General features: G+C 43.1%; 2 protein-coding genes across 5 annotated transcripts in view; one reads left to right on the top strand and one right to left on the bottom strand.

Annotated features, from left to right (window-relative positions):
* focad (focadhesin) overlaps positions 1-4,559 on the bottom strand; it is a 63,459-nt gene extending 58,900 nt beyond the window's left edge. For both annotated transcript variants that reach the window (XM_021615174.2, XM_021615173.2), the window contains exons 1-4: positions 4,500-4,559; positions 1,835-1,906; positions 1,643-1,717; positions 1,245-1,399 (exon numbers count right to left, since the gene is read on the bottom strand). In XM_021615174.2, the coding sequence (XP_021470849.2) occupies positions 1,245-1,399; positions 1,643-1,717; positions 1,835-1,891 (287 nt within the window). In that variant the 5' untranslated portion in view covers positions 1,892-1,906; positions 4,500-4,559. The remainder of the gene's footprint in view (positions 1-1,244; positions 1,400-1,642; positions 1,718-1,834; positions 1,907-4,499) is intronic.
* The window catches only part of mllt3 (MLLT3 super elongation complex subunit), a 48,699-nt gene continuing 25,702 nt past the window's right edge, over positions 2,726-25,722 (top strand). For 2 of the 3 annotated variants that reach the window (XM_036987629.1, XM_021615178.2), the window contains exons 1-2: positions 8,697-8,857; positions 9,457-9,637. In XM_036987629.1, the coding sequence (XP_036843524.1) occupies positions 8,846-8,857; positions 9,457-9,637 (193 nt within the window). In that variant the 5' untranslated portion in view covers positions 8,697-8,845. Of the gene's footprint in view, positions 2,826-8,696; positions 8,858-9,456; positions 9,638-25,722 lie in introns of those variants that run through there. The other variant, XM_036987630.1, reaches the window with a different exon arrangement.

A 25,722-nucleotide genomic window follows, 5' to 3' on the forward strand; every position in this document is an offset into this window, starting at 1 on the left:
GTTGAAAAAGAGAAATAAAACTGGCTCTGGCCAGTTGTCTGGGAGAATAGGAAAAAAATCCCATTGCAAAATGATGCTTTTTAGCCTATTCATTAATGGAAATACCAGTCAATGTAAGTACATTTGACTGGTCATGCTAGGCTGTCTATAGGTTCATTTGCAGAACTTTGTGGAATTAAATTGGCACGTGTACAGGATATTCGTTATGCATCTTATTTATCACACGCGTACAGCCTACAGATACTTTCCGTGGGAAATCTGCTGCTGCCACAGGCTCTCAAACTGCATGCACAGGCAACGGACGGCAGGCTTCATCAGCGCATCACACACCACTTTGCAATGAGCGAGAGGCCGTATGCATTTTGAAAACATATGCTTAATTGTTTGAAACCTGAACGTTATACTACATATTATGAGGCATGTCTTACCTTGCCAAAATATCCGTGGAGGCAATTATTTCATATAAACTTTCTTTCGTTGTCCAGTAGCCAAAGGCACAATCCTATTAGATCTCCCCTCTTTCTAATGGATATTTCCATCTCTGTCACATGAAACCGCTCGCATGTGCAGTGCTCTTTGACAACAGTGTTTCCCCCGTAAAATGCATTATGGAACAAACATTTGAGCGCAGCCTACTGCCTTGTGCGCATTGCTGCGCTTATAATGTGATGAAATAATAGCTGCTCAACATTTTAAGCTACACATTCTGATCTGTTGCATCAAACTCATTGCTTTAACTTTTTTATTTTTTATTATGTAGCCCAGGCCTACTGGTTGTATGAATTTGGGATCTATCGTTCCAAAACTGTCCCAGAGCCTGTTTGGAATAGGCTATTTCTTACTCGACAAGCTGACTATAAAATAGGTCAACTTTCTACAATGGGGGATAGTAGACTGACAGGCTAGTGATTTTGCTGTTCGTTACTCGTCTTGCTGGCTGAGGAAAAGTAAATGTGCACAGTTCTTCTAACATCTTCAAAGAGCACATCAGAATTCAAGACATCATTGCATCCTCGACTTGCATGTTCTGTTAATATGAATTACCATCATCTAAATGTGATTTATGTCATTCTGAGCACCGTGGGTGGACGCCCTAATCAGGTCACGTGCCCAATGCATATGGGTCCCGTAAATTTCTCAGATGTCCAGTAAAATAAAATAAAAATTCCGGTCAAATGTCCGGCGCTAAAAATATTTTAACAGAAACCCTGGTGTGTGTGTGGACAAGCGTGTGTGTGTAATACCTGGCGGAGGGCAGGAGGTTGAGGACGCTGTTGAGTATGTAGTGCAGGTCAGCGTGGGCCTGCTCTACCAGGAGCACCACGGCGTCACAGCAGGCTGAGCGAACAGCAGCACAGTCACTGCAGCACTGCTCCCACAGGGCCTCCATAGCTGGGCCCTGCAACACAGTCAGACACAGTCAAAGACACAGGAGAGGCAGAGGCACAGCCACTACAGCACTGCTCCTACAGGGCCTCCACAGCCGGGAGTCAGACACAGTCAGAGACACATGATGTGGTCATAAACAAATTGCATCAATCAAAAACACAGTGGGTCAGTCAGAAACAAATGTCACAGCCTGAGGTACAGCTTCACACTCAAACATGATACTCAGACACAAATTTGAAAGTCAGACACCTACCTGGGTGGAGGACTGGCCGATCCTCTCATTCTGGCCCTTCTCTTTCAGCACAGCCGCAACCAGACTCCTCACCGTCTGCAGACATAGACAACAGGCTTACTACAGAGTTGGATCCTGGCTCACAATAACCTGAACAGTATGACCCCCCATTGCAACCCCAATCCAGAGACAATCTCTCAGTCAGCACTTTACCTGGGCCTGTATGAGCGGGCTGGGAAAGTCAAATCTCTTTTTCAAATTCTCACTCATCTTCTCTGGTCATGCCTGCGAGTGAGGGAGAAAAACCAAAAGATTATTCTTAGGATTGAGAGCACAGAAACTGGAATATTTACTTAAATAGAACGGAGCTCTCCTTGTTGAAAACAAAAGCACACAACAAAACTAAGGTTATTGAAGAGGATACCTGGAAAATCAAACTTTCTGGCCATGTTTCAAAGAAACATTTTACGTTACATTTTTTGTCCTAGCTCCCAGCGGACTGACATGACAACCTACAAAAACGAGCTGAACTGCCCTAAGACAGAGTGATTCCCCAAACTCCAGCCATCTGCTGTGTCATATAGGCTACAACTAGCCTAATGCACTGTGTACCTACATTGAAGAACAGCCCCCAAGCAGGTACCTGCATCCCTTTGAAAGACGACCCCCGCAGTGAGAACTAAAGCTCTGACAGGTGGCATTGGCCACTGACATAATTTTGCATGAATTGATTGCATTATTCACGAGACACCTTCCCGAATACAGACAGATGACTGGCCCCCGAGCAGTTTGCTAGTCACTACATTGAATACATTGAAACTTGGACCATCTCAGGTTGTTGTTCCATTAAAGAATGACAATAAGGCAGAGAAAGAGAGAAGTGGACTGACTACCAGATGGTTATTGTCAGGGCCCTGGCTGCCTGGCTGGCTGATAGCCAGGGAGATCTGTATGTGCTGTGTGTAAGACTCTGAACAGAGGGGGAATATGGGAGACAATGTAGCCCCCCCCCCCCCCCCCCCCCCCCCCCCCCGCACCGCAGCCCCACCCGTTCCCCCTCTATTATAGAGCTGATAAGTGACAGGCCAACAGTGTGCAACAGCCCATTCACAGCCCCTGACGCAGCTATAACATTCACTCTCAACGACCTTAATACAGCATCCACAGAAACAGCCACACTACTGCAGCCCAAACGTATAGCGAGGTAAGGCTCTCATATTCAATGCTAAAAGTAGACTTCTGACAACTGTTCTACAAGTTGGTGTTTATGGTTGAAACTTATCGTAGGCCTTTGTGACGTGACTGACTAGGATTAAAGGATCAAATCCACCTGTCAATGCTGGCTGTGCACAAGGTGCTTGGTTCCATAAAATGACATTGTGTTGTGAAGGGATTGAAATGTGGCCAAAATTGTTGTGCAGTGTTATTAAATGTGTATAAAAGACAATAGAGGGAATAAACTAACATTCATATTCTTTGAGAATGTAAAAACAAAGTTGCTGTTGTTGAATTAGGCATAAGCAAGATGGCATAAAATCGTTTATGGATTTACATTACTATGTTCAAACATATTCATCTTGCTCTAGTCCGACTATGCTGAGGTTTGACACCCAGATATAGTCTTTAAAAAAATAGATGTTATTTCACTGTGCTGCATGGCACATTTTCCAAACTCAAAGAGGGACAATAGTCAGTGAAACATGTGAATTAAACTATTCAGGGGTTTCTAGACTGCCTTTAACTTGTTCACTAACAATGTAAACAGGCCTGTACTGCTGGCTCGGCATTGTTAGTGTAACAATGTGACATTGTTTGAAATGCTCATTCCTGTGCCTTTGAAAGTGACAGTCCTAATGCTTGTGGATAGCAGAATTGACTATGGCTTGTTGCTTGCCCTCCAAAACGATGTAGTTACTGGTTAAGGCAGGCAGGCAAAATAGATAGCACATTATGTTTACATTGTTAATGCAATGGGATACATTTGGTAGGACTACCATAAACTCCACCAACAGCCTGGCTGTCTAGCTGCTGGTGTACCTGGGGGTTAATAATAGTAGAGACAGAAGACATATCGATACCATCATGATGAGTTTCCTGAGTTGCAAGCGCCAAGTTCCCTGACGCTCGCAAATGTTAAACAAATGCACTGTAGCTAGCTAAAACAGCATCTGTGCATTAGAGACGTCTCTAACGCCCAGAAAGCTCCAATTCATCACGAACAGGACGGAAGCCCACAACAGCTCAACACACATTTGGAAGTGCCCAATAGCCTTTTCTTTTTCTGTTGCTTTTAAAATGTAGACATTTTTGTTAGTACATACCGGCGAAACGAGAGTAAATGAAGATAGTTGCTCAGCGAAACTGCATATTTGGTGATCAATTAACGTATTTTTACATTATAACGCTTGCAGAGCAAGTGAATGGGAGTCTGAGTCTGAGCTTTCTGGGCGTTAGAGGTGTCTAACGCAAATATACTGGTTCAGTAACAAGCTAGATATCAAGCTACAGCTAACTTTACTGTACATCTAAGTCACTTTCAGTTAGGTTAATCATTTTGAGGGCTTGATAACTTGCAAATAACACACACAGTTACAGTTGGCAGTAAGTTAGATACAAACTAACAGAACGTCTGTTGAAATTATACCTAGCTAGCTTGCAAAGTTTAATGAATTTGGTGAGCTAACGTAGGCTCCTAAACTGGCCACTGCACTGAATAGCCAATAACGTTAGATTGCAGCGCGCGAAATCTTATTCCACATAAAACATGCACTATTTTAAACGTCTACACCTTTACATTACAGACCGTAATACAGACCTAAACTCTCTAACTAAAAATGATCAACCAATAACTGTAATTGCAATACACTTCAAACTGTACCTCTGGTCCAGAACTGGCAAAAACACATGGGAGTACGGTGTGCAGTAAGCGTCAAACAAGTATGGAAAACGCAATTGAATAATTCCATAACGTACATGTCATTCAAACTTATTTGAATAAAGAATGATGTCATATTTTAATAAATAAGAATCCTATTTTTCTTGAATTGATTATTATTACATACATATATTTCAACTTGCATTAATCTGGATATAGCCTACTGATGATGAGGAGGAGGAGGAGGAATCACTGGACATAGGTCTTGTGCATCCTATAAAACACCAAATTGCCAAAAGAAACCTACTGTAATGTTAGATCAACATTTCACTAGCAAGTTTTTTTTATGGTTGTTTCCTTCATTTCAGCATGCAAGATCATAACTGAGATTGTCTTTTAGCTGTAAATTGCTGTATACCATTGATAAAAGGAAATCGTTTTTCAAATAACATTGTTGATAAGACTGGGACATCGTTTTCCAGGAAATGGTAAAGTGTGAAGAAATGTTTTTATTCTATTAAATGAACTGTGCTGTGACCTTGAACAACGTAGGATGATTGCCTTGAGTTTCTGACACCTCAAGTGAAATGTCTCTGTGAATGTGCTGGATTTCTTGTGTTCTTTTTTTGAAATGATTACTATTATTATTATTATTTGTATACTTGTTTGATATTTTACTGCATTGTTGGGAGCAAGTAACATGAACATTTTTCTGCACCCACTATAACATCTGCTAAACTGTGTACACGACCAAAAAACTTTGATTTGATGAGTGGCATGGCCGAAACCAGTCCTCACAGACATGATGGTGTTGATGAGTAAGTAGGCTCAACAGGTGGAACCAGTGATAATTGGTCCTAGTGTTACATTAAATGTCAAGGACACGATATAATACCAAAATTAAATTGAATCATAGCCACTGTCATCCCAGGCTTGCTTGCTTGCTCGATCACACCGACAGCATCACTGCATTTTGGTACACCAGAAGTACATTCATTTCCAATGGAACCCTGGGTTTGCATTGCAGAATTGTGTTGCAGAGGCAGTTGCAGTACTTTCTGTGTGGTGCATACGTTGGATTTATTGAACATATGCGTCAAACTGTATGCGTTGACGGTTTGACATAAATGGTAGCAGAAGGTGAATGTTGAACTTTTGTTGCACACATATGCAGATGATGCTGTGTACTATTTTGCACAATGATGCTATTGGTGTGATCAAGGCTATAGTGTTTCTTCAGCAAACAATCTGTGTGCAATACAAATATTTAATTTTACTTGATGTGATTTGGATTGGTATATTGTGTAAGTGACTATGGCCAAAGCTGGCTTGGTTAGATATTTCTCTGGACTTCCTGTTTTAACGGACCGATGAGGAATCGATCCTAATCCATCGTGTCATGGCGCTTTGGTTTGGCACTGAATGCATCACCACCTCTGCAATAGGTCATCTTTTTGTGCTTGCCTCCATTCTACTGATATTAAGAGCTGTCAGATTAGTAGATCTTCCTTTAAACTATTGGCACCGATAGCTAATGAGTAGGAATAGTTCCGGTGCATGGGTTTTTTGTCACTGGTTATTTGGACAAATCAAGATTTCGCAAGGGGAGGGTACATTCAACCCATACGCTATATTCGTAACCAAGGGGGAAGGGGTAATTTACCACATACCACTGGGAAAAATCCACTTTACCGCCCCTCCAACTGGTAATTACTAGTGGAAACGCATCTATCATCCTGAGCTCCCACATGCTGACCTCTGACATCACCTACTAAGGAAATGACCACAAATCACAAGGCCAAATCACACTGGAGTTGCTTACCAAGAAGACATTGAATGTTCCTGAGTGGACAAGTTACAGTTTTGACTTAAATCGGCTTGAAAATCTATGGCAAGGTTTGAAAATGGCTGTCTAGCAATGATCAACAATCAACTTGGCAGAGCTTGAAGGATTTAAAAAATAATAATTGTCAAATATTGTACAATCCAGATGTGCAAAGTTCAAGGGTGTTTATTTATTAATTCATTTATAGAGCCCCACAGTGGAGGTGTCATAATACCCATAAAACCTAGCGGCCAAACAGGGAAAGGGTTCCAATCGTTTTTCCAACATTCATTTTTATCCATAGGGAAAACACTTAAAATAAGGGTTATGTTTCTTGTAGACTTACCCTGGCGTGATGTTTTGATAACCATGTAAATCTCTCTCAGACAAGGTGACATTTATCAAAATATTTGGCTATATTTACTCTGACTCTAAAATGCGAATGAGCATCAAAATTAACATCATGCAAGACTACAAATCCCTGCAAGCTCCTTTGATTACAAATCCCTGCAAACTCCTACAAATCCCTAACACCTTTGCTAACAAGTATTGTGTCAATTTAAGTCCATATTGTTAGGTTATCTTTCTTGTGATACTCCCCATGCCAAGAATAAACTACCATTTGACCCAAAGGTTTTGGAGGATGTCTATGAGAGAGAGATTCTCAAGTCCAAGTTCGCCATTAGGAAGATCATGTTGTGAACAAAGACTTAGCCCACTGATGGAAAGTGGAAGCCCTTGCATTGATATCTCAATGCTCATTCACGTCATACTGGATGTATGTAGACATGATCCGAATTGGTATTCGGAGTTAGCCTATAGTTCAAAATCAAGATGTTTAAAGCTGATTTATGGTCATTCCAGAATATGCATTGGCTGTACAGCATTTACTGCTATGCCGCCTCTGCAGAAGTCAGTCCATTCATGCTTCGTGGAGCAGCCTCTAACCCGCTCCTACATCCAACCAATCACATAAATGCGGGACTATGCAGAGCCCCTGCATTGTTAAAGCCAATTTATGCTTGATCCAATTATGTGGTTGGACGATGTTGTAGTTGGATGCTTCGTATTGAGGGTGTGATGCATTTTCGGAGGGTGTGATGCATTTGCGGAGCCTTCGGAGGCACAGCAATTGCGTCATACCCTCAGTGTTTTAGCTCCCGGGATCGCACTGACAGAGCAAGCATAAATTGGCATTTAGGTTTATGTGTTTTAACATGCATATTTCTTACAATGGCTGCAGATGTAACAAAAGTTTCCAAAAACACCACACAGAGAGAATGTTTGTTTAAAAAAAAGTGTGTATTTGAGGCATGTTACCATACTGATAGGATCGAAAGAAAGGAAGCACTGCTCTTGGATCAGTGTTCTCCCTTTCCAATCTATTCCAATTGGCACATTTGTATTTGTTGTCACCTGTTCCATTCGAGATCGGCTGTGTATAAAGTAATGAGGAAGGTCAAAAAAGCTTCTAACGACGTACTTAGCTGTTTATGAGTTGAACACGAGCGTTTTCAAGAGAAACTTTAGTAACGATGGTTGGGAGATTTAACTACTGCTCCTATGAAAGATGTAATGATGAACGTGCTTTTGGGAAACCGAGACCAGAGCTGTTGTGAAGGAAGTTGTCAATAAAGTGTGTTCGTGTTTATACAGGACATACCGCCCCAACCAACCGTCAACCAATCATGTCAATACGGAGTTATATGCCGCTATACGGAGCCCTCCACATTGTTACAAAAGTTGGGAGGCGCAGCGATGTGGTACGGCGTTTGATTTGGCCTCCGCAAGCCAACCGAGGCTCCGCAAGTGCGTCACACCAAACATATGGAGCCTCTGGACCACATTACCAGATCAAGCATACTTGGGTGTCATTATGGGCTGGCTATGTTAAAGGAACATTAGATGTTGGAATAAAAAAACATATGAATAGTTATCTATTTTGGGCCTCATAGTATGTTGTTTGTTTTGATATGGATGGTGTATGAATGATTATGTGGATTCAATGACCATTTGCGGAAAGTATATTTTTGAGTATGTTGTTTGAGTATATTGACATCCAATTGTAGGCTAATGGAGGATTTAAAAAATATCGAATAGTAGAGTGTAGGCTATGTTTGATATATTGGATGATGTTATGTTACAGTATCAAGTGCTCCAGTCAAAGCTGTCGTAAGAGAGTAAATGTATGTTTTGACTGTTCATGCTGGGTCACTATGTGTACTCATCAATGGTTTGAAAGCCACTTGCCTATGTGGGTAAATTGTGAGGTGGATTTACTATAGTCCATGCATTGGTTGTCTGCGCGTGTGCGCTGTCTCATTGGTTCGCTTTCCCCCTGCTCGTCTGCGGCTCTTGTCAGTGCACAAAACAGCGCATGCGTCTTATTTTGCTCCTCAGCCTTTGAAACTCCGGGTTGAGTTCAATTAGGAGAGACCATGTCCGCCATCAGCCATATGCACTTCTCTATCTTCTCATTTAAAACAAATTCTCCATGAAATAGCGGTAGAACGCGGCCTCGAGAATGGCCACATCGGTGAGTACACTGCTTGCGACCATGCTTAGCAAGGGTGTGTTGCACGGTATTGTTTTCTTTGCTAGAAGAAGGCGGAATTGCCCGGCGCGTCTGAGCAGAAGATTTCCAGCCATATTTCTATCGAAGTACAGTAGAAACACAGATAGCTGCTCTTGGTTAGAACTAGTTGAGCTGGGAAGCGCGTATAGAATGCCGCATATATCGTGTATAGGAGCATTAGTGCGAAAGTGATGCTTGGATGGTAAAATAACGAAAAAAGTCTACCCTGGCAAATTAGACTTTTAATAGTTTTTCGGCGTTGTTCAAAATGACTTGCAGTTTGTAGCGTATAGACCACGGTAGCCAAAGCTACTTCATGAACATCAATATAGGGCAGGCTATAGACCCGATGCTTTCTTTGCTGAAATGTTATGCCGGATAGAGTGTATGGGATTTTGAGTAGGCCTATATCAAATCGAAATGTGTTATTCTGCAACGTGGGTGTTTTAATTGATTTATTCCACGCATTGCGTGTGTGCCTATTGAGACCATCGTTTTGCCATGGTGCCAGTCCAGCCTTCGTTTGGCAACAATATGTGATATGATGTTGGATGTTACAGGGTGCTGTTCAGGTGAAACTAGAACTTGGACATCGTGCCCAGGTCAGAAAGAAACCCACGGTGGAAGGCTTTACGCACGACTGGATGGTGTTTGTCCGAGGACCAGAGCACAGCAACATTCAGCACTTTGTGGAAAAAGTTGTTTTTCACCTGCACGAAAGCTTCCCAAGACCAAAAAGAGGTAGGATTATAATTTATCCTAATTTTTATTAGATTGTTTTGGAAAGTTTTATTGTCATAGAAGAATAGACTGCTTGATTGTAAAGCAAACACTACAACTCCGGGCAAACCCTATCTGGGTTGATTTGTGTGCACGAACTTTTTTGGTAGAAAAAAAACCCCACGCTGTTTTGTTATAGCCATCATTTTTCAGAGTTTGTCAATTGAAAATATTGATATTTCTACTCCCCAAAACTTGTTTAATGAATTTGAACATTCCCACCTATAGCGCATACGTAATTTACTGGATGCGCAATTGGAGAATTGAACACCAACATATTGATTCATTTTAGAGTTTAAAACAACCTGCGGATAGATGAAAGCAATATGAATTGTTTTATTAGAAAAGGCAAATTCCGCCCCACCTGCAACAGGCTATGAATGATTTGGCAACCCAAATGAATGAGTATTCTGCAAACCATAACGTGTGCAAACCATAAGGTGGCTTTGTTTTTAATAGCTGATCCATGGAGGGTAGCTTGGGTTTAAACGCCCCCCTCCTGTAATTCTCAAACTACTATGTCGCCAATTCCCCCCCCCCCCCCCCCCCCAACACTTTCCCTGGGAAAGTTTCCCTAAAAATTGTATCTTTTGTTAACTTTTTTAAATCACTCCAACAAAACGATTTTGAGGTACATTGGTCAAATATTCAGGTCATTTACAAAAATATACAGTACCAGGCCAAAGTTTGGACACACCTACTCACTCCAGGGTTTTTCTTTATTTTTACTATTTTCTACATTGCAGAATAAGAGTGAAGACCTCACAACTATGAAATAACACATATGGAATCATGTAGTAACCAAAAAAGTGTTAAACAAGTCCAAATGTTTTATATTAAAGATTCTTAAAAATAGCCCCCCCCCCCTTTGACTTGATGACCGCTTTGCATACTTTTGGCATTCTCTCAACCAGCTTCATGAGGTAGTCACTTGAAATGCGTTTCTATTAACAGGTGTGCCTTGTTAATTTGTGGAATTTCTTTCCTCAATGCGTTTGAGCCAATCAGTTGTGTTGTGACAAGGTAGAGGTGGTATACAGAAGATTGCCCTATTTAGTAAAAGGCAGAGTCCATATTATGGCAAGAACAAATCAACTATGCAAAGAGAAACGACATTCCGTTACTTTTAGACGTGAAGGTCAGTCAATCCAGAAAATGTAAAGAACTTTGAACGTTTCTTCAAGTGCAGTTGCAAAAACCATCAAGCACTATGATGAAACTGGCTCTCGCTCCCGCTCTCTGGCTCCCGCCACAGGAAAGGAAGACCCAGAGTTACCTCTGCTGCAGAGGATAAATTCATTAGTAAACTGCACCTCAGATTGCTTCACAGTTCAAGTAACATACCCATCTCAACATCAACTGTTCAGAGGAGACTGTGAATCAGGCCTTCATGGTTGAATTGCTGCAAATAAACCACTAATAAGAGACTTGCTTGGGCCAAGAAACACTAGCAATGGACATTAGACCGGTGGAAATTAGACCGGTGGAGTCCAAATTTGAGATTCATATTTCTAGCCGCTGTGTCTTTGTGAGATACAGAGTAGGTGAACGGATGATCTCCGCATTTGTGGTTCCCATCGTGAAGCATGGAGGTGGTGTGATGGTGTAAGGGGGGGCTTTGCTGATGACACTGTCTGTGATTTATTTCGAATTCAAGGTGCTCTTAACCAGCATGCTATTACAGCATTCTGCAGCGACACGCCAGCCCATCTGGTTTGTGCTTAGTGGGACTATCATTTGTTTTTCAACAGGACAATGTCTCCTCACATTTACAGGCTGTGTAAGGGCTGTTTGACCAAGGAGAGTGATGGAATGCTCAGGATATGTGGAAACTCCTTCAACACTACTGGAAAAGCATTCCTCATGAAGCTGGTTGAGAGACTGCCAAGGGTGTGTAAAGCTGTCATTAAGGCAACGGGTGGCTACTTTGAAGAATCTAAAATATATTTTAAATTGTTTAACACTTTAACACTTACTACATGATTCCATATGTGTTATTTATTGTTTTGATGTCTTCACTATTCTACAGAAAATGTAGAAATAGTACAAATAAAGAAACCCTTGAATGAGTAGGTCTGTCAAGATTTGACTGGTACTTATATATTGAACAAAAATACACTGCTCAAAAAAATGAAGGGAACACTAAAATAACACATCCTAGATCTGAATGAATGAAATATTCTTATTAAATACTTTTTTCTTTACATAGTTGAATGTGCTGACAACAAAATCACACAAATGATCAATGGAAATCAAATGTATCAACCCATGGAGGTCTGGATTTGGAGTGACACTCAAAATGAAAGTGGAAAACCACACTACAGGCTGATCCAACTTTGATGTAATGTCCTTAAAACAAGTCAAAATGAGGCTCAGTAGTGTATGTGTGTGTGTGTGGCCTCCACTTGCCTGTATGGCCTCCACTTGCCTGTATGACCTCCCTACAACGCCTGGGCATGCTCCTGATGAGGTGGCGGATGGTCTCCTGTGGGATCTCCTCCCAGACCTGGACTAAAGCATCCGCCAACTCCTGGACAGTCTGTTGTGCAACGTGGCGTTGGTGGATGGAGCGAGACATGATGTCCCAGATGTGCTCAATTGGATTCAAATCTGGGGAACGGGCGGGCCAGTCCATAGCATCAATGCCTTCCTCTTGCAGGAACTGCTGACACACTCCAGCCACATGAGGTCTAGCATTGTCTTGCATTAGGAGGAACCCAGGGCCAACCGCACCAGCATATGGTCTCACAAGGGGCCTGAGGATCTCATCTTGGTACCTAATGGCAGTCAGGCTACCTCTGGCGAGCACATGGATGGCTGTGCGGCCCCCCCACAGAAATGCCACCCCGCACCATGACTGACCCACCGCCAAACCGGTCATGCTGAAGGATGTTGCAGGCAGCAGAACGTTCTCCACGGCGTCTCCAGACTCAGACGTGATAGTCATGTGCTCAGTGTGAACCTGCTTTCATCTGTGAAGAGCACAGGGCGCCAGTGGCGAGTGCCAATCTTGGTGTTCTCTGGCAAATGCCAAACGTCCTGCACGGTGTTGGGCTGTAAGCACAACCCCCACCTGTGGACGTCGGGCCCTCATACCACCCTCATGGAGTCTGTTTCTGACCGTTTGAGCAGACACATGCACATTTGTGGCCTGCTGGAGGTCATTTTGCAGGGCTCTGGCAGTGCTCCTCCTGCTCCTCCTTGCACAAAGGCAGAGGTAGCGGTCCTGCTGCTGGGTTGTTGCCCTCCTACGGCCTCCTCCACGTCTCCTGATGTACTGGCTTTTGTTCAGTGTCTGTATCTCACACGCACAATATACCATTAGGGGAGCCTAAACATAAATAATCCACTTGGTTAGCACTTTTTTTTATTTTTTTTTACCAGTTTGTAATAATAAAGTAGTACAATTACTTAATGCTCGATTTGGCCAAAATGCCCCCAGGGCAATCCACATCATCTGTAAGTTACGCAATTGTATTTATTTATTGAATAACCCCACCCCTTCAAAACGTGTTTGCCTAAGGATAGCCAGTATGTACATATCTAAATCTTACCAAAAATGTGCTTTTTTTTTTTCTTCTTAGAAAATATACATTTCCCATAAGGTGGACGGTTTCCCCCAAGTTACCCTAAACTAGAAAGGCAAAATGTGACCGCTACCCAGTATATTTGGCGATGGTAAACAGAAGGTTTGTTCAAACAGTGGAGCGCATAGTGGTTAAGTGTCTGGCACGGCTGGAAGGGATCAATTATAGTATTTGTTGGTTTGGGATTTTTACCCCCCCCCTTTCCTGCTGGTGTGTTTGAGTGTTCTTCGGCATGACAAGTGCTGGGAAACGTGCCAAAGCTGGTGCCTTGGAGAGACCCTGTCATATTGCAATTACACGCGACTCGGATTGCCGGGGAACATTCATCGTTTATTGGGAACAGTTGTAAAATCATAAAGTAGTTCAAACCCCCCCCCCCCCAAAAAATGTTTAATTAAAAAGTATTTGGTATTTACTCTCCTTTAACACTAATACCCCGGACTCCTCTCAACAGTATGTTTATGAAGAATAGTCATTGCATCAAGAAAAATATGCATTAGGCAAAGTACAGAATGGGTCTTTATAGAAATGTGTTTTATAGGGTTCTGTTGCACCTCAGTAGGCTCTTTTACTATATAAATCAAGTCTTGAGTAGGATTTTCTTTGTTAATGTTCTTATACTTTGTCACTTTCACCTCTTTATAATATAAATATTCTGGTTTGTTGGGTATCACTGACTTGACTGTGGCCATTTGTATGTTAAATATGACCTGCCAGTGTCTTCCGGTTTCACACACAGTGGAAACTTGTTGCATGGGCAGTTGGACCTAGGCAGCCTTCTGATACACCTCACATGCTTATTACTTTGTCCAGGGTGTTAGCACAATTCACAACATGGTCATTGTCCATTTACCAACATCACCTATAAGTGTTCAAATATTTCCATTGACAGCAGGTAATTGTGTGCTTTCATGTTACCAATACCTATAGTAGAAGCCTACAGGGCTCTAATTTTGACTCCTATTCCAAAATGTCACTAGTATTCTCACAGTTTGGACTGAATGAATGACAACAGCCTATTACGATATTCATTAAAATGCTGGCAGACTTGAACACAAGACAGCCATAGATCCAGTCAGCCACCATAAGGATGTTTTCATTGGCGTTGCATATGCTTGGTCCCTGTTCACTGGTGCAGGTAGGCTACAGTCTGTCGTACATGGTTGATTGTACACCCCCCCGCCCCCCCCTGCAATCCACCAAAGGCTGCTTTTGAGTCTGCTCTTTGTTGCAAAGAGACAAAACCGCCTGCTAGACTAGAGCCAGGGATTGAGGTTGAGATCAGTTCAAGAGAAAAGCTTTCTCTTTTTCTGAGAGAATACTGTCTCTGAATGCTGGCTTACGGGTTTAAATGTTATAACCTGACTCAGTGGCTTGGATGTTGTAAATCATCACGACTCAAGTGTGGCTTTGATAAGAAAGTAACTAGCCTCTTGGTCTTGCAAGGAAAAAATGCATAAACAATGAATTGTAAGTTGCCTTCTACTTGAGTTTTAAATTTAAAAAAAATAGACAGTTGCTGTTAAATGGAAAGTTATTTCTTGACACCTATGTTCTGTTTTGATTAGTTAAATTGAGCAGTATCTGAGTTCGAGAGCTTCATTTGAACATGGTGAGTATTCAAGTGGGTGAAATAGAAGGGGCTGTTATAGTGCACTGCATAGTATGATGTATTTGGTTATGAATCTACCTTGTCCATCGGTTTACTGCGGAGTCATTGAGCAAATCAGTCTTCTTTCAATAAACTGGAAAATCTGTCCGTTTACATGCGCGTAAACAAGACGCCATTTCAACAAGCATAAATCTATACTGTGTTAGGCAAATCGAGGAGAGGTGGTCAAGGCAAGTGCCATTATACAAAGTGTCGCTTGTACTTGCCGTTCCAAAGTGCTGCACGCATGTTGTCAATGCATGCAGGGAATTTGGAACGGATCTCTTTATTCGTGGGAACACCTGACTCGGAGTTTGATGTGGTTAGCAAAAGTACATTTATCACCCAGTATTTCTGATTCATGGCATAAATGACAGATCTAAAGATGTGCTCATGAGAACAGCTGAGGTGTGTGCGCGCCTGCCTGTCTGTGTGACAGTGTGGTGAAATCCTCCCCCACTATGTTTATTTCCCCATAGCATTACACACAAATCAAACTAGTGTGCTTGAGATGTACGCTAAAAGTATGTGGACGCCATCAAATTTAATGGGTTTGGCTATTTCGGCCACGTCCGTTGCTTATAGGTGTATCAAATCGAGCATACAGCCATGCAATAAGTAGAACGGCCCGTACTGAAGAGCTCAGTGACTTTCAACGTGGCACCGTTGTTGGAAAGGTGGTATCCTATAAGTCAGTTGGTCAAATGTCTGCCCTGCTAGAGCTGCTCCGGTCAACTGTAAGTGCTCTTATTTTGAAGTGGGAAAAGTCAACTCCATATTAATCCCCATGATTTTGGAATGAGATGTTGATGAGCAGGTGACCTCAAACATCTGGCCATGTAGTGTATGTTCTGAAGAAGCCCTTTTGACAAGCGGTGAGTAAAATGAGGGTTCACTCTAGTCCCCCCCCCCCCCACCCCCCCCCCCGCCAGTTCTTGATAAATTATGTGCTTGGCTAGAATAAAATGTTCCAAAACCCCAGCAGGAAGATACTTAACCTTGTTTAAATCCCCTGCTATGACACATGCCATGAGATCTTACCCCAGTCCCTAGGAGGTGATGGTAGTATGCAATGTTTCCTCTAATTCTGGTGTGTGTTTACTGTGAACACTGAGGGTCTACTTGATTTGGCTTAGTTTTAACATCAAAAACGACAGAAATGCATCCCCGTAATATTTTTAACATGGTAATAGCTGTTCTATCATTCAGCCAACACCTACGTTCTATGAGACTTAACAAACATAACAAACATGCAGGGTTTGACATTAACCTGTTTATCCACTGGTCCTTCAGACGAGGTGGCTGACGATGTTTGCAAGAAACCACTTTACAAAATAAAATTAATTAGTAACGTAACATTATTAGAGAGAATCAGACAAATTATGCTACGCTCTATTGGCTACTTAGCTTATTCAAGACCGTCTCAAAATACAACACTGCCCCTTTTTAAGGCATAAAAGATGGCTAGAAGTGCACACATCTTGTGCTCTTGGAAGACGCAACCTCTTCCCTGGGCTAATAACTGTGCTAATAACTCGCTGACTAGCAAAGAATATGAACAAATATGCAAACGTTGCTGCATGCAGCTCTCACTTTGATCTCAAAGCAAGTGCATCTACTTGAGGCCGCTGTAGCCTAAACACAGTCCAGTTCAAAGTGAATGGCACAGATCCGTATATAGCAATGGTCTAATGCATACAGGCTTACTGCAGCTCTGATTGGTTATGGGCCACCAGTCTGTGTAGAGTACTGGCCTGAGTCATGCCTGTTAATGCAATAGAATCCTACTCCCAATACACTCTGCCTATAAGAAAATATCTTTCTCAGTTTTGCATACTAAATCTTGCATAGTTTATTTTGTTTCGGTATATTACATTGAAAGTGGCTAATATTGTGTTTATTCGATCACAATTCCCACAGTAGAGCTACACGTCGATAGTGTTACCTCTGAACTGAACTTCACTCAATTTTCTACGATCGCGCACAGGCTCATATTTCTTCTGCGTGACGCACCACGCACACACGCAGCTTTAGAGGGAACATCGGTAGTATGGTACTTCAGTGTTTTCACATGGTAACAAATTGCCAGCCTAAGTACTTCCTGAGCTCGAAGGGTTTTGTATAAAACGTAGGCGCAAAAAATTAGGATGCATATTTCTTTAGGTAGTTGAAATTGTTTTGGGGGTGGGCAGTGTTGCCACCTTTTGGGTATGGTGGTTCGTTACTAGGTTACCCTCGAGAGTGCGCTGACATCAAAACGTAGTGTTGCCAACAGTGACATTGGGTTCTGTTTTTAGGCAAGGTCATGGTTTTCAGGCTAGGCAATGGCTTTAAATGCTTTCAGCCTTGGATCCTGTTTGCAAGGATGATGTATTTGCAGCTTATCGCTCAATTTGACCAATCGGGCACTCCTCTTAGCCTGAAACCTTCCTTAGCAAGTTCAAGCTGTATCCTGGTTTGCAATCTACTGCCTCACACGTTTTTATTCTAAAACTTGGTGTTGTCTCCCCTAACGGGTAAATGACTGGTGTTCTGATGTTACACCTAAAATGGTAGGCTACATTTTACATTTGTGGAATTGTCGGACTCGAACCCCAAGACTCTTCAGGAGCAGTGTGGCATCAATGCTCTTCTGTTGTGTACAAAATACCTCCACAGCCAGTCTTCAGCTTGGCTGAAATGTATGATGCCGTTGTCAGGTAAACAATCAGGCTTATTATTTTGTATCACGGGAGGTTAACCCTACCCCTCTCTGGTACCTTTGATCAGCATTGGGCCTCTGATGGGCAAAGCCAAAGAAGTTGAGGGCAAACCTAGCATAGACGAGCAGGTTTGACTGTTTTTAATACTGGTCTTGTAAGGGCACAGCTACCCCCTGCAGAAAGGGAGAGGGGTGTGTACACACACACACACGCCTTCCAAGGATATGTAGCTCTGAAGGTCCCCTTTATTCCCTTTCTCACTTCCCTCTTGTGAGGCGGCTAAATGCCGGCCTTACTGTTTTAATATAGCCATCCTGCAGCTGTTGTGGATCACACCGGTGCCCTCTCCTCACTTGACAGGGAATTATTTTCACTCACTTTTCTTAGAAAAATGTATTGTGGATGGTTTACATTTTTTTTTTTATCCGTCCTAAATGTGTACAAATCTAGAATAAAGCAGGTAATATATGAATTATGAAGACCATAAAATGACGACAACATTTGTCACAACAGGAGTGGTCAGTTGCCGTCCCCATTCTGCACTATTCTGCTCTGTCTCGATTTTAAAGCTTCCGATTTTGTAGTTTTATGGCCAGCAAGACATTTAAACAGACCTGGAGAAAATGGTTATGATTGGCTGCCATGCTGTGTAGCCTTGGAAACCTGATATTTAGTCCTGTGAGGAGGACTGGAGGAAAAGGAGGGGGTGAGACCGACCCCCATCCCAAAATAAATGGACTGGAACACGGTTTAGTCGGACATTTTTACTTTGGGCCTGTCAAAGCATAACCAATACACCCGTTTTTTTTGTTTTGTTGTGGGACTGACTTGATTTCCGTCATCGTATTGTTCTCTGAACGAGATTTCCCTATTTTACAGATGTTAGTAATGTAGCCTGTTATGACTCCCTATTCAATACATTTGTCTTTTTTTCTTGCCGGTCATTTCGGGTTCTGAAATGAGCACTTGCTCATCATATGCAGTGTATGCTCTGTGCTGTAAGGATGCTCTCACACCTGCCTCGAAGCCAGTGGGAATAGCTGGCCGGTTCCCTTGACTCCACAGTCATAATCGTAATTCAAAACCTCAGCGAACATTTTAAGGCATGATAGTAATAAATCATGACCATTGGCTCTATGGGAAGTTTGAAGCTATTGATTTTACGGCGCTGAGCAGATCACATTTGTGTCACTCGCAAAATATATTTCCCTGTAAAAAGATGCTGACGACCGGCAAACTGATGTTCACGTCTCTGCCGGTGTGAACTAAGGTATTGGGCAGAACGGGCTCAAAGAGTTGTTTCAAATCTTAAATCTAATCCTCTATTCCTATTTGTGTAACAGTGCTTTTAGTTTTCTAATTGTTTGGGGGGTTTCAACTACCCTTACTCCATGTTGCTTTAACTTACCTGGCCACCGTATATCTCTTTTCAAAAGCGATAGAGAGAATGTTGTGGGGCATAGGAAGTGAACTAGAGACTTAGCGGTAACTCTGCTCTTGCGTTCCCCCACAGCTGCACTGATTTCCAGTTTCAGTCCAGGAGGGGGAAGCTGCTTCTCCTCGACACATTAAAATTAATGATGCAACAGTCTGTAAAGTCACAGTGCCGCCTCATTATAGGCAGCAGTTAGGCCCTGGCGTTCAGGTGTTGCCGTGGCGACGGCCACTGCCGAATGGCATCGCTGTCGTCTCGGCGGAGCGCACCAACCCTGAAGAAGTTAGCTCTGGACTGGAACCGAGAATGGGCTATTTTTTGCAATCAGCTCCGATGGCACATGCTGCTTTGTGGTGTTAAGCACCCCATTTGGCGTGTTTTAATCTGTTTTTGAGATGGTACCTCTTAGGATGTGCGGGTAATATTTCATGAAAAGCGTGTCCCTTTAATGGAAGGGCATTTCGTCATTACGGGGGTGGAATGGGGGAGTTGAGAAGCATTACTGGATCTTTATGTTGAGATAGTGAAGGACTCTTTATTTTTCTGTAAGAAGCTCTCCGATAACCAGTTTAAATAAGGTGTGTGTGTGCACGCGCCTGCCTTCCCTATTCCCTCCATAGCGGTGGGTTAGCTTAATGATTGGCTCAGTATGTTGGCCCCTGGGTCTCGCCTGGGCTCCTGGAGTTGTCGCATGAAGCCTTTAAAAAATATATATAAATGTTAAAAAAAAAAATATATATATATATATATATAACTTTCCTTATCCTGACTGCCTTTCCTAATCATTATTTTTGGGGCTGTGCACATACCCCAAGTCAAGTCACTGGAGTACCCATAGACGAGATCTCCTCAGGCTTAAACATGTCTTAGATGTAGTGTGGCGTTCCTCTCCTCCCTTTGCTGTGGTTTCGCTAATGTGATCTCGTCTTGCTCTGATATTGATGGCGATATTGTCTTTGTCTGCAATGTAGTACGTTTTGATGCATTTAGAGGAGTGTGGGTTTGGAGATGTGCTAGCCTAGATGTGCTTGGTTCCGTTTTGTAGTCAAAAGTGAATGTTGAGACATTTGTCTGGATATTGGGAGTGAAAGTGCATGTGTGCGTGACCCTGCCAGTGTTTACTAGCAGTTGTACAAGCTTCACTTGAACGCTATTATTTATTTACAGTATTTGTATCCCCCTCATTGTTATCGTTAATTATTAATTGGTGGGTATGATAAATGTTGTAAGCGCAAAGTCGATTTCCAACAACAGGTTTGATTTGTGGAGCCCAGAATAGACTCCTGCTTGCGGACACCAGATCCGCGCACACCTCTGCTGAGATAATTGTCTCCAGCCCTGGGGCTTGACATGTCATCCCTGCCTTCAAACTGATTATTGCCCATTGGAGATGTGCAGAGTGTGACTCATTCCTCTCCCCTGATTTCCCCCTCATGATTTGGGAGGTCTGTCAGAAACACTCCTCTGCCAGAAGCTCATTTTGGTTTAGTTTCCCTCACTTCTCCTACCGCTGCCCTCTACCTCTGTCACCCCAAGACAACAGTCATGCCAGCATTACATCCATTCTCCTCTCCTGCCAGCCAGCTGGATATAGGTCTTTTGATGCCTCTTTTTGGCATTCAACCCCATTTTTTACTTTTTAAAGAGGGTGTATACATTTTTACAATTCTCAGGAAAGTTTCGTAGTTGAGGTGTTATTCTTATCATGGAGAGACAGGGAGTCGGTCAATAGCACAGGGCGTTTAGAGATTAGCAGTTGCTAGTCACTAGTTATGCCGTGTGTGTGTGCGCACCTTGGGTCCTTCAGTTCATTCTACTGTTTCCTAAAGACCACAGGATGTGCACTGTCACAAATCTCCAGTGTTCCTTGATGTCCCCAGTACTGGACAAAGCCCCCCTCTGCCTCTACTTCCCTGTGCCCCCCCCCCCCCCCCCCCACCCACCCCTTACTGGAGAGCAGAGGTACCATCAGCCACTGGATGTGCCTCCCCCCAGCTTCTGGCCAGAAATCAAAGAGCTGCAGGAATTCGCCAGTAATTGTTTTACGACTCGGCAGAAATCATACCTACTTGTATAGGTGGAGCACAAAGGGCCTGGGCCGTGAAACGGCAGGCTGCCTGCCGCCGCTGCTGCTGGCATGAAAGGAGTGGGAAAGAGGTAGAGATGGAAGGGGGGGAGCAGCCGCTGAAAAACAGGAACTGAGCTGTAAATGCTCACTCTCCCCTAGTTTTGTCAATGAAAGGAGGGTGGAGGAAGTGCTTTATTGATGCATTGTCTATAAGGGCTGTCTGTTGACAGGTCTTTCTCTCCTGATCTCACGCTCGCCATAAAACATTTTTTATTTTATTTTTAAACTTTACAGTACCTAACATTTTAGTCAAGACTTGCTGCACTGTGTGAGGGCCTCATTAATGAGCCAAATGGCAAGATGTTTGGCTTTGCTTGAGGTTTACACACCCCTGCCATACTGTCATGCATATTAGTTATTCTTGGGCACTGTCTTGATGTACTAAACTGATTCCGTGTTCATGAAAATTAAATGTGGCTTCACGATATGGAAACCACTTTGGCTCCTTTTCGTTTCGCGACTCCTGGTTTCCATCAGATTCCAATTGTTTTCCTTTATGTTGCATTTAGGCCATGTCAGATTGTCTAAAATATTTTAACCAGGTTAGTCTCGTTGATAATCAATTTTTCAACAGAGACCTTGACCAAGACGGGCAGCATCAACACATCGGTTTCAGACAAACGGGCATGACCTCAAGCAGACGAAGATGCCTCTTACGTCACTCCCAAAAATGATTTCACGTGTCTAGATGCTATAGATGGATATCTGTAAGAGGGGTGAGGGACCTGATGTGGTGAGCGCACAGTAAGGAATCAGGGCAGAAATGCATTTATTTTAGTTTAAGGAAAAGTAATATTTTGTCGTTCAAGTATTTGTTTCAGAATGGTTGGAAATAATTTTAAAATATGAGAAATTGAGTTGCCTCGGTTGCCTCGGTCATAAGTGCATTCACACAGCAACATTGTGCCTAATCTATAAAGCAATTTGTAAATGATGAGTGGACCCTTAATCTCAAGGGAGAGATTTATTTATTGGAAAGATTTGACCATATATTTTATGCATTGTTCGACTAGGTCTATCGTGAGGATGACACCCTTGCAGTTTGTCTAAACGAACCGTCCCATCCCCCATATGTATGACTTGTGCAGTGCACGTCTTCCCCACCTGCAGCACAAGGAGTTGAAGCAGAGGGGGAAATACTTTCTAGTACAGAGGAGCTTGGGGGTAATCCGACGGCATGGAGGCAGTGATGACAAACGGGTGATGCAACACCAGCTTTGTTCCGTTTCACGCGCTCTGTGCCTGGGTGGGCGAGGTGGTTGGCAGTGATGGCAACTGCCTGCGTTTCCTGATAGCTTTGTTGTCCTTCCATGTAATGCATCTTTAACTGCAATGCCAGTTTTTTTTTTTCTCTTAAAAAAAAAAGCCAGTAGAGAAATTTGTAGAAGTACTAGATGACTATATTCTATTAGAGGAAATTGTTAGTTTCAAAAGCACAGATTTTATAAGAAATAGTTTAATGTAAAAAATATACAGTACCAGTTAAGTTTGGACACAGCTACTCATTCCAGGGTTTTTCTTTATTACCATTTTCAACATTGTAGAATAATAGTGAAGACATCAAAACTATGAAATAATAGTATGGGGGGAAAAAAACCTTGAGTGGGTGTTCTAAAACTTTTGACTGGTACTGTATATTTATGTCATCTCCCATCACGCCTCCACTATTACAGTGGCACAACACAGGACGAAGAATCAAATGAAAACCTGGTGCGGTGCTGGTCTGGGAGAGTGCTTTTTGAAGGCTGGGGGAGCAGCTTGAACATCGGGAGTGATAGAGGGACCACCAATGGCCTTGTTGACCGATGGCTAGCCGCCATGCTGACAGCAAGGCTCCCTGGGTAAAATATGGCGGAGGGGGGGGGGGGGGGGTTGGTGTTCGTAAGCCTTTTAAAAGCCAGGGAGCTCAGCAAGGTATGCTGAAAACTATACTGTACAGGAAATTAAATCGCATTGCGAGGGAGTGAAATTGGTCGCCGCAGCCACCATTAATGGCCTTTTAATTAGAACCATAATGGAATTCTACCCGGCAACTGATCATCCTGTTATGGTGCCAATTACGGCGTGTGAGCGCCCTGTTTTCTAGTAAACCTCGTGCCCTCGTTCTTTGCTTGGAGAGGGGGGGGGGGGTTAGGGCTAAAGGAATTTATCCCCTTACCATCTTGGCCCCTAATGGTCAATTACAGGGGATAGCTGGCATCAGGGAGACACTACAAATCTAAGAGGGGACTGGGTGGGAAAACTATACCCAGTTCAGTCAAGGTCCCATGCAGACTGACCTAACCCAATCTGTTTGGCTGGTATCATGCCATTGTTCGCATAACGACTTAATGCTGTTGAGAGCGTGCTGGTGTCTTTTTTTTTGTTGCTCACTATAAATGCTTGGTCTTGCATTGAATGACTTTAATTAATGATCTTTGTAATTAAAAACAAAGTCTTGTTATGAGTAGTGTTTTCTAAGACTATAAAATGAATGCTCTCGTTTGGGGTTTACTTTGAGGTCTGCCATGGACTGTTAAGCTTGGTGTTTAGTGTTTTTCCCTCTGCTCAGCTGTGGTTGGTGAATGAGGATATTGCCAACACGTGTTCACTGTTCACCCCTTTATATCGGCGTCGGCCTGGCCGCTGAATCATCATTCAGTACGCTCACATTCAGCTGTTTTGGATCAGTAGTGTAAAGGGGTGTATGGGACAGGAAGTTGCACCCTCAAGATCTAGGCGAGAGATCTGTGGTTGTCTATTTCTGAAGAAGAGGGTGTGGGGTATATGTGTAGGAACCATGGGGAAACCGAAAGGCACTAGAGGGAACTTTTAAAAAAATAAAAAAACGTTATGCTGTAGTCATGGAGTAGGCCATACTATTCTCATGAGATCCAACCATCATGCCCCTAAAAGTGTTTTTTTCCCACACTGGTAGTGCCCAAACTATAATCAGAATAGAATAGTAAGAGTGACTTGTGTGACATCGTAAGGGAAGCTTGAGGGAGTGATCCACTGTATCCGAGTGACAGATGTTTATGATTTGGTTACAAGGTTGGTATTGTTCATGTACTCCCCCTGAGGTCCCCCCCCCCCCCCTTCTCTCTCTCTCTCTCTCAGGACCCGTGTCAGTCTAGGAGAAATCCCACTGAGTGTTTTGTGTATGTCTGAGCGCTGCTACCATGACACCCTGTAGCTTCAGTGACACAACCCCCTCCCTGCCTTTGGTGTCTTCCAATATGGTAGGTGCAGAATCGCACCTTTTTTTGTGTCGTCCCCCCCATATGGCAAGATGTGCTTTGGGGAAGCGCTTTCATCCCTGGTTCTCCCTGTCTTTCCTCGTTTTCCTTTCGTCGATGCATGGTTGTTTTTGTCTGAGCATTGGACCGTCTCTCTCCACTAATTCAAACTTCCACTCGGCATTGGCAAAAGGGAGCAAATTGCCTATATGAACAAGAGCTGGGCCCTGGCAGGAAACAGGCTGTATGTCTTTGATTAGCGCATGAGTTGCCAGGTCAGGTTGGTTCCTGTTGCTACAGTAGTGGTCAAAACTACACTAAACAGTCTTCCAACTATAAGGAACGTTTTGGTGCTGATGACTTTCAGGTATTTGTGTAGCAGCCTGCTTGAGAAATTAGCCTTATTTGATACAATGATAGAGAATGAGGATAAATGAACTCCCCATAGCCATAGATTGTTAGTGGCGGTTCTCTTCAGATCACAGTTGTGACATTCTACTTCCTTCCCCTTTTTGATTGAACAGACTGACACCCATGTTGTGGCATTGAGGTCCTAATGAAAATGCTTAGATTAGCATTTTTCTGTAATCAGTCTAGGGCTGAGGGCTGCTCATGGGCTTGTACATCAGTCTGCAGCCAGTCATATAGGTCAACAGTGCAGAAGAAAAAAGCTCGAGGGGGAGGTAAATGGGGAGAGGAGAGCGTCGAGCCTGTGGTAATTAAGCCCATGCCTGGGACCAATTATCGGCCAACCAATTTTAATTCTGCAAATGGTTTGTTATTTCAGGTCGGCCGCTGCTTGGCCAAGTGAATGAGCAGATTTGATGAAGGCCACAGCATGGTCTACACTCCACCCCCCCCTTTACATAAGCATTGTGCAATACTGTCTAGAACTCTTCAGTCAACTCCTTTAAGGCCATAACCTGCCACCTTCCATTGTTTGGCACTTGCTTGACCAGGGGATATCCTGGTACACCTTTTTTTGCGGCATTGGCTTTTTCCTAAGAGCTTAGCAACTGGCCCCCTGCATCTTAAGTCCCTTGCTAACTCGATTAGTCCAAATGGGAGCAGGTGACCTCTCCTCGGTTGTACACTGGCCCGTGTGTGGAGCATGGTAACCACAATGGTTTGGGGGAGGGTGAGGGAAGATGTTCCGCAGCGGACTGAGGACTCACCTCTGCGGAGCATCTAATCATTACTCTCCATAGATTGAGCAGCTCACGCCACTATTAACTAGTCACGATGTAAGAAGACTCGCTGTGCAGAAGTTTGTTTCAGGATAATTATTGTTCCTTATCACAAATTAATTTGATTCTGTAGAGTCT

This window comes from Oncorhynchus mykiss, chromosome 9 (genome assembly GCF_013265735.2).
Source record: "Oncorhynchus mykiss isolate Arlee chromosome 9, USDA_OmykA_1.1, whole genome shotgun sequence".
Lineage (NCBI taxonomy): Eukaryota > Metazoa > Chordata > Actinopteri > Salmoniformes > Salmonidae > Oncorhynchus > Oncorhynchus mykiss.